Source organism: Octopus bimaculoides, chromosome 3, assembly GCF_001194135.2.
Source record: "Octopus bimaculoides isolate UCB-OBI-ISO-001 chromosome 3, ASM119413v2, whole genome shotgun sequence".
In the NCBI taxonomy this organism is placed as follows: domain Eukaryota; kingdom Metazoa; phylum Mollusca; class Cephalopoda; order Octopoda; family Octopodidae; genus Octopus; species Octopus bimaculoides.
In genome coordinates this window covers 105,936,114-105,946,356 of record NC_068983.1, presented here as the reverse complement: position 1 = coordinate 105,946,356, position 10,243 = coordinate 105,936,114, and the positions used below count along the sequence as shown (strand labels likewise).

General features: G+C 37.3%; 1 protein-coding gene across 5 annotated transcripts in view; it reads left to right on the top strand.

The window, feature by feature from the left end:
• Positions 1 to 10,243, top strand: part of LOC106883652 (ras-related protein Rab-1D) — a 135,796-nt gene that overhangs the window by 75,241 nt on the left and 50,312 nt on the right. The window contains exon 1 of one of the 5 annotated variants that reach the window (XM_052966425.1): positions 71 to 516. The exons of 3 other annotated variants lie outside the window; for them this stretch is intronic. In XM_052966425.1, coding sequence (XP_052822385.1) covers positions 436 to 516 — 81 coding nt within the window. In that variant the 5' untranslated portion in view covers positions 71 to 435. Of the gene's footprint in view, positions 1 to 70; positions 517 to 2,093; positions 2,189 to 10,243 lie in introns of those variants that run through there. One more of the 5 variants, XM_052966429.1, reaches the window with a different exon arrangement.

The window sequence follows — 10,243 nt, the reverse complement described above, 5'->3', positions numbered from 1 at the left end:
CTCTCTCTCTCTCTCTCTCTCTCTCTCTCTCTCTCTCTCTCTCGACCAGGCGCCTTGAGAATACAGAATACTTATTGAAGTGTTGGCTTGAGCTGATTCGAAGCGAAACAAACACACATACACACGCTAGTATTGACATTTAATAAACCTGTGCATATATATGCATATATCCACGCAAATAATTGTCGATTCACGGAGAAATACCCTCGGACTATCAACTGCGTTATGTATATATCACAGTACACAAACTGGCAGGACAACACTACAGCCGCTCTCTTATAAACAGATAACTCGTTATATTTAATTTACTTTATCTCGCGGAAGCTGTCCCAATAACAAAAACACATCCTGGATTCCTTAAAGCCGTGTTGGTTAATTTGGACCAACTGTAAGAGTCAGAAGACGGAGAAGCAAAATTCCACCGAAGATAACGAGATGGAGCAGAAAAAAAAACACTCGAAGACAAAAAAACTGTCAAAGCCTCCACCAAAGCTAGTAACACCGACATACAACCTGGTAGGCAGTCTGATCATATATCACTTTTATTATTCTGTATGCAAGTGTTTATCTTTTGTAAATTTCGGACAGAATATTCTGGTTCGACGATAAGATAAAAATGTAAATTACATTGAAAGATAAACAAAATATTCCTTTGTGCGACTGTGACCGTATGTATGCATGTATGCATAACCTTTTTCGGTACCGCTGCATATCTCTCTTTCTACCTTTATTTTTAGCTATCTCTTGATCTATCAAAAGTGTGTGTGTGTGCGTGTGTTTATATTTTTCAAGCAAAATTACTGCGTTCAGGTATCGAAGAAAATATAAACATTCACTTTTTTTATACTTGTTTGTTAACTTCTTTCTATTCACACAATTTTTCAGTGTATTTTATACATACACATACATATATACACACACACATACGTACACAGACACACATACATACGTACATACATACATACATACATAAACATGTGTTATCTTGTCTGTGTGTCTATGTATCTGATGTGTGTGTGTGTGTAGCTATAGATGTACATATGTATGCTTAGGGTATGCTACTACTAATACATTTCTACGTTCCTTCACACATGCACTATTTATAAACATTCTATACTCTGTCATATATTCACATGTCCGTTAATTTCTACTGCTTTGTATATACTACAATGTTCAGTACACACATACCCTGTTTCAATTCTTCTGTCGTGACTACCCTGTCTTTCATTCAGACGTATTATATGAAGGACTACATACATTATCTAAGCAGCCTTTCCTTTTTCACAATAGTAGGGCGTGATTTGAAAGAGGTTTGGCTGCAATTTCTAGCAGGTGTAGTGACTATGTAGAGGATCTGTCGGTGGCTCTTACGTATGTGTATGTGTATGCATGTGTATATATACCTATGTGTATGTGTATGCATGTGTATATATACCTATGTGTATGAACGTGTATATGTATGTATGTATGTATGTATGTATGTATGTATGGTATACTTGCATGCATATTTTTCTTGGTTTTATTTTTCGAATTTCTCACCAATGGGAAAAGGGCCGGTTCTAGACTAGAAACTACGAAGGCTCTTCCACATGAAATTAGACAATGTTAACAGAATAGTCTTATTTATTGTTTGTCTGTCTGTATGTATGTATGTATGTATGCATTCATTCATTCATTCATTCATTCATTTATTCATCCATCCATTCGTTCCACAGATAAAGTGTCGTTGACGGAGTACTACATAAACCACGTCAACATAAAACACGTTTTTACGTCAGGTGGGAGGGTAGACGAAATATTATTATTAAATAGTTTAATATATACAGTGACAAAAGAATGTCAGCCGGCCCCTCATCAGTCCCGCAATCCAGGCTGGAGAAATAAATCACTCAAAGGACTTGTTTCACCCACCTACCCACACACACTCACAAAACCACATTTACACAACCACATTTCTCACACACACACACACACACACTCACAAAACCGCATTCACACAACCACATTTCACACACACACACACACAACCACGACCATATTCACATACACACATATTGACACAACCACATTCACACACAGACATTCAAGGACATTATTTAATATGTTCAAGTGTATAGGCATTTTACATTTCAACAGTGTTAGTTTGTATTGTGCTATAAACTGGTGGTGGTGGATCGTTTTGTGATAGGTGAGCCCTTGATTTTGTTCAGAATTATTGTTCAAAAGCATTCCAATTGTGACCATAGAATATATTATCGAATGTATCCGCGATAGCTGTTGTTGTTGTTGTTGTTGCAGGGTCTCAGACCAGCCCTTGACTGAGCAGATAGTCCCATTGATCAAAAACATTCCAACCGTAACTATCCCGTCTTTTTTTTAAAGTTGTGTACCACTATTAATACTACTACCACTATTATATTATTTAATGTGTCCTTTATTTAAGATATAAACGGTGTGATATTTGAGAAATATTTCAACTATTCAGAGTGGCCAAAGCGGCTATGTAGATTCCCTCGTTGGATCGCCGCACTTATGGTTATTGTTGTGTAGCCTTGATTTATTTCTAACTGGTCATGCGGAGCTATGTACAAAAACATCCCCGCTGTAGTCATCCGCCTTTTTTCTTATCTAAAACAATGCGATCCGATGTTTTGTATCTTTGTTTTTAGGACGGAAGGGCTTGATTCGAAAGAATTTTATTGTATTACTTCTATCAGGTGGCAAAGGTGCTATCATATTCCACCTGTTGCTCCTGTATCATTCTCCACTTTGATACTATTATTAGTAGTGCCTTGCCCGACCACTAATTTTGATTGACTATCGCAGAACACATACGTGATAAGCCATGAAATGGCTCGATTTGCCTCAGGAACCTTACTGTGTCATAACTTTACTTTTTTCTGTCTTTTTCTCTCCCCTCCTCTTTATCTCTTTCTCATCTCTGTATATGTGTGTATTTATTTTTGGAATATTGGATCTCAAGGAAGAAGATTAAAGTTGTAAATAATAGCGTGTAAGTATTGGATTAAAAAGAAACTTTTGAATAGAAAAGTCGAAGGCTGGTCGTGGAGATTTGGGTTCGAAGTTCACGGGCAGCCTTTGCCTTTTTCATCTAAATGGGGTTTTTTCACTCAATAATTTACACGCTATTATTTATAGCTTTATTTTAAGCTTCGAGAGCCAGTGTTCCAACAAAGAATTAATGAACGCTTAAAGTTTATAAATTCATATGACGTCAATGCACGCGTGCGCGCACATATTCTAGGAAAAACAATACAAAGTGCATGAATAGTTGCTAATGATCTGATAAATATGAAACCACTTAAATTCGAATACGTATTTTGAATATCTGTTTACACATAAGGTATATATTGTATATATTAACATAACGTATGTTTGTTTGAGTATGTAAACACACAGACATGTTTATATATCTCTCTTTTACTTGTTTCAGTCATTTGACTGCGGTCATGCCGGAGCACTGCCTTTAGTCGAGCAAATCGACCCCAGGACGATTGTAAGCCTAGTACTTATTCTATTGGTCTCTTTTGCCGAACCGCTAAGTTACGGGGACGTAAACACACCAGCATCGGTTGTCAAGCGATGTTGGGGAGGGGGGACAAACAGACACATAAACATATACACACACATACATAAGCATATATACGACGGGCTTCTTTCAGTTTCCGTTAACCAAATCCATTCACAAGGCTTTGGTCGGCCCGAGGCTACAGTAGAAGACACTTGCCGAAGGTGCCACGCAGTGGGAATGAACCCGGAACCATGTGGTTGATAAGCAAGCTACTTACCACACAGCCACTCCCGCGCCTATAAATTATTTCTGCATGCGTGTGTGCGTTTTGTTTGTTTTTACTCATAGTTTATATATTAAACACCCAAACATTATTTGAAGTACCACTCATTAAAGTTAAGTGGAATATCACAATTATTTTTACAAGGAAAGTGGTTGAGTCACTTCGAAGTTTCACCAGTCCTTGATTTCCTCAGACTGCCTGACGGATCCCACCGACTGGGGAAACTTCGAAGTCAATGTCCACCATTTTTCTTATATGTAGTGTGTGTGTGTGTGTGTGTGTGTGTGTGTGTGTGTGTGTGTGAGTGAGAGAGAGAGAGAGAGAGAGAAAGTCGGGTTTAGTCTTACTACATGGGAAAATATCTACTATAGCCCCAGGTCGACCAATATCTTGTGAGTGAATTTGGTAAACGGAGACTATGCGGAAGCCAGTTGTGTGTGTGTGTGTGTGTTTTGTGGCGGTGCCTCCCACCAATTGACAACCGTTGCTGGTTTGTTTATGTCCCTGCATCTAGCTGTTCAGCAAAGACACCAAAAGAATAAGTATCAAACTTAAAATTAAGAAGTACTGTAGTTGATTTATTCAACTAAACTCTTCAAGGGAATACCCCAGCATGACAGCAGACCAATGACTGACACAAGTAAAAGCTAATAAATACATACATCAGTGGTGATTCCTACATGAGTGCGAGTCATGCAATGCTGATCTAAAATATATGAATGAATATAAATAACAAGCAAGACACCCAGAAAGAGGGTACCTACATGCGCAACGTAGTCTTCTTCAATTTCATGCCTTTGATCTTTAAAATTGTATGTCCTGGCTTTAAGAAGCAGGGTTTCTTTTCTGGTAATCTCGTCTATCATCGCTTCCCCTATTACTGGCACGTTTCGCTTTTTTTTTGGGGGGGGGTAACACCAGGCGCAAGCATAGTTATGTGGTTAAAAAGCTCGCTTTGCAACCACATGGTTTCGATTTCGGCCCCGCTGCGCGGCACTTTGGAGCAAGTGTTTTCAACTATAGCCTCATGCCGATCAATGCTCTTTGTGAGCGGATTTGATAGACGGAAACTGAAAGAAAACCTGTATTGTGTGTGTGTGTGTGTGTGTGTGCTTATTATTTGTTTTACTGTTCTGTTGTTTTGTTTTTAGGTTTACATGTATTTAGCGATTGCTAGTATATAAGAGTACACCCACCACAACTGAAATGCCTTCTGCGACATACTGAGGTGTGCGGTTGGATCATTGAAACACGAGGTCTATGTATATCTATCTAAGTTTTATTTTAGGATGAAAAATGTGTTCAATGCACCCTTGTCAGGGCCGGCTCAAGGTACCGGCAACTCGAACAGTCGCCCGGGGCGCCATGTGCTAGGGGGCACTAAGGAGAGCGTGACAAAGACAAGGAAATTTCCACGTCGTAGTTTAGCTTGCCCGGGGCGCCAGCAACCCAAGGACCGGCCTTGGCCTTTGAATTTGAAGTAAGTGGTGCAATATGTTTGTAAGCTAAACAGGATTTCATATATAACAAGTGTGTGTGTGATTTTGTTTCTACTGTGTACAATTTTTGTATGAGAAGGCATATGGCCGATTGAATCAACCCGATATATCTATGACACTTTATTGAACCTGAAAGTTTTGCTGTTTCCAGCAAAAATTTGAATCTAGAAGAATATAGTTGAATACAAATTCATCATTATCTCCTTCTTTCAAGAGGAAAAACAACATTCTTTATCTTGATGGCATGTTAATTCCGGAGGATTCTTAATTGCTTGAGATGATGTCCCTTCTTCATTCTGTCGACTACAATTGCTGCTAGGTGCTTGTGTACCATTCTCGCGAAGTACAGATAATTTGAATATATGATAGGCGATCCAAATGTTGGTTAGTTGGTTGATCCCTCTAGTAACGCTTGTCATCGTATAGAGAGAGGGTACTAAAGATAGATAAATTAAGATGTGCATGATAAGTGCACTTACTAAGCTTGGTTGCAGGAGGGGAGGGCATAAATGATAGAGTACGGAAGGTGGAGTTAATATAAATAAGAAATTTGTTTTATTTATTTTTATTCTAAGATAATAAATATTTTTATTTTAAAAATTAGTATTCATTTCATCATTCTGAATAAGTATCAAGAAATTTGATATGTGAAATCATAATTATTGTATGTATGCCTTATTTCCTAATATTACCCCTGGTCGTAAAAGTTCCCCGTTATATTACAGGCTGCATGGTAACACACACACACACACACACACACACACACACACACACATACGGCTTACGGCCGTTTCGCAATGTCGAGCCTAGTTAGTACTTAGATGGGTGACCACTTGGGAAACCCAAGTGTTGTATGCATCTCACAGTTTTTAGGTGGTGACCAAGCATGGCCGCAGTCAAATGACTGAAACAAGTAAAAGGTAAAAGATATATATATAAGAACTAAATTGGAGCCGACAGATGCATTCTGAGCTAAATGTTTTTCATGAAAACTAGGCTTAAATCGTTACAGATATAGCAATTAATTATTTTTTAAGTGTGACATTTTTGTTACTGTTATTCTTCCTTCTATACTGTTTAATCTTGTTTAACAACTGTGCATCGCTATTTTGTGGAAGCAATACTACCTTACCAATAACTATTTAGCAATGGTTGGTCCAAGAATTTAACACATCAGTTTGTCTTTGAATTGAAACGTTTCCGATTAAACTGAGTAAATATCTTAATCGTTTTGATAAGCAGTTAAATAAGTGGACGTCTGGAAATCAATATGTTGCAGTATATAAATCTTATGCAAGTATGGGAAGAAGTCTGGGAGCTGAAATATGTTTATAAACAGTAGACAGTCTTTGAGATAACGAAGTGTGTTACAAGACCTTTAAAAACTTTCAGCAGTCCTCTGTTTATATGACATATCTTCTCTTCAGATAAGGGTGTATTTGTTGAGGCGTCTATTTAATTAAATACGAACTATTTTGTTGAGTAAAGGCTTCGCTACCTAAGAAACTAAACGTTGTGCTGTGTTCTCGCCTGTTTCGGTTTGTATAAAACCAATATCACAGCTGTTCCTCTTTTGAAGCAAGTCCGAGATATTTTACTGGTATGCTCTCAGGAAATTGTTTACACTTTTGCAATATTGTTGGAGAAAGATACATTTGCAAACAGAATTTCCTGCAAAACAAAAGCAATCTTGACATTAAATATTGCTTCCTTGTTTGGTACAAAATAAACGGCATCGTTGTGTGTATCTTTGGTTATAACGAAGGGAAAAAAATTTTAATGGATTAAAAGATGTTATTCAGTCCAACCATACATAAGAGCTTGTGTGCAAATAGTTTTATTACGAACAACCAGAGTCTAACGAAACTAGTGGTACTTCGGTAAAAGTCATCTAAATTTGAATAAGCTTGTATTGCTCAGTACTATCTTAAACAATTTCAATTTCCCTTTCTTGGACAAAAAAACTTCTGCTCGTAACGTCTTCAAACTTAAAGCTTAGTAGCTTCTCAATTTCGTAAGTTTAGTAAAATGTACATTTGCCATGAATTATCTGACAGCAAATGAAGAAATATAAGGAATGGTGTCTAATTTGACGAAATCGTTACAGCGTCGGACAAAATGCCCAGCGGTATTTCATCCTTTCACAGCCATTTATCCTTTCAGGGATCAATGTAATCGACTAATCCCTTCTCTCTAAAATTACTGGCCTTGTGTCAAGATAAGAATCATTAGCACTCCGTGAAAAATGTATAGCGCCATTTCGTCCGTTTTGCATTCTGAGTTCAAATTCTGCTGAGGCCGACTTTGCCTTTTATCCTTTCGGTGCCAATGAAATAAGTACCGATTGAACATCGGGATCGATAAAATAAGTATCAGTTGAATATCGGGGTCGATGTAATCGACTATCCCACTTCCCAAAAAATTTCAAGCCTTGTGCCTGTAGTAGAAAGGATTATTATTAGCTGTAGTGGTGATGGTGTTGATGGTATTCGGGACAGAACGGGGGACTACAGAATCGTTACAGCGTTGGACAAAATGCCTTGCAGTATTTAACCCTTTGCATTCTCAGTTCAATTCTCAGCGAGGTCGATTTAACCGGCCCTACTTATCCCCAAAATTTTTGGCCTTACGCCGAAGTTAGACGTCGATAATTATGATGGTATTGGTAGTGTTGCTGTTCCTCACCATATATCTTTGTCTCCAATGCATACACACGCGAGCGACTGTACAATCCTACACCACATCAACCACTGCTAACTGTATCAACTTATATAACTAATATAGTCGTAAATAAATTCTTACTACAGTACACACAAACCATCTCTTTCTATTTACTTGCCCAACCCATTAACCGAACCTTGATAAAAGTTGACTCAAAGATACCCATCTATCCAGGCATTACTTTCATAATTTTCTTCTTTTACTTACTAATATGCATGTATGTACGTACGTCTCTTCTGTTTTTAATCATTTAAATTCTCCCTCTGAAGAAGGAGCTGGTTTCTAACCAAGATAGAAAGCTCCATCTCTGGAATGTAGATAACGCTAAACACTGTCACATTTTAAATCTGAGAAAAGTCTTGCATTGTTGTACTCTTCCGCTTACAGATTTTATTTCTACTGTGCGAATCAATTGCTTGATACCTTTTTCTGAAAATCCAAGCTTATCCAGACTGACAGTTAGGTATTTACTTTCAAAACCAAGTGTTCCAATTATTAATGATATAAATGTAAATTTATAATTCGGATACTAAAGCTTGCGGTTTCGAAGCAGTTGTACATAGTAATCTTCTTTCTCTTTGATTTTCAAAAAGATATTCACATCAGCAGGACAGCTGATCGTTGACTTAAACGACACGCAAAGGTACATGGAGCCCAATTACAACAACAGCCAGCTATTGCCAGTAAAGGTTTTGGATGCCAACTCTGTGCAAGACATTGTAGATCTTTGGCTGGGCTAAAAAGTCACATTCGATCACAGCACCGTTAAGTTAAGCTTCGTGCAATGGCCATACTCGATAACGAGGGGGCAGCCATCATGTATATATGTATGTATGTATGTATGTATGTATGTGTGTGGATATATATATAAATATGTATATATATATATATGTATGTATAAAATTTAATAATAAGGGTACGGTCTGTTGTCTCGCTGAAATTTTACTGAGAACATATTCTTCGTTGGTTAGATGATTCGGCATCTATTTCTAGCATATAGGAGTCCACTTTTGCTGGTCATTCCTCTTATATTTGTATGTAATATATGTATGTGTATATATATATGTGTGTGTGTGTGTGTGTGTGTGTGTGTATGTGTGGGTCTATATATATATATATACATATATATATATGTCTGTGTATGTACATATATATATGTCTGTGTATGTACATATATATGTGTGTGTGTGTATGTACATATATATGTGTGTGTGTGTATGTACATATATGTGTGTGTGTGTGTGTGTGTATGTATATATATATATATATATATATATATATATATATATATATATATATATATATATATATATATATATATGTATATATATATATATATATTCGCTGATAAAGTCCACCTGGCCTGCTAACAAAGATTTCTTTTTTAAATTAACTCCTTGGTATTATCTCCCTTCTCTTTGAAAGTCGCCAAGGTATTGTTTTCTTTCATTAAAAGGCAAATTTCAAGTAATTGTTTGTATGTTTGTTTGTTTGCTTTTTTTATTTTTTTTTTTTGTAAGGGTAGGGAGCTGATTACTTGTTCATATATCACCCCTTAAACATATATATGTATATGTATGTGTGTGTGTGTGTGTATGTATCTAGGTAACTTGGCTTGCTGCCTGTCTTTTTCCTCCCATTCAACATACCATTCCATATCTTGCGTACACGCACACACACCCTTAGTAAACTACTTAAACTACTTCTGTTGTCTATTGTGCTCTGAATTCAAAGAAAGGGGTGTTGATTGAAGATACATCACTGAATAGAATATCACTTGTCTCGTCACATGGTGACACTCGCCAGACTTCACCCTGAGATCAACCCATTCTCCTTCATCCCTTATTATTTAAAGTTTAACACGTTCAACCGTATGTCTGAACTACTTTTAAGGCGTTCTATGACACGCGGTCTGCGCTTTATCCGTTATTCACAATTAATTTACATGCATGTGTGTACACGCACCTACGCACAGTTACGTCTTTATCTTCTTGAGTCGGTGCTCTTCAGCCTGCCCCGTCATTACGTTTTTCTGCATTTAGATGCTGACTGCAGGTTTCTGAGTTCGATTCGGTCCAGGGTTTCGGTTTGGCCTGTTATCATTCTAGAATACAAACATCTCCATCTCTCCCTTTGTCTATCTCTTTTCTCTCCTCTGTGTGAGCACACACACACACGCACACACACACACACACACACACACACACA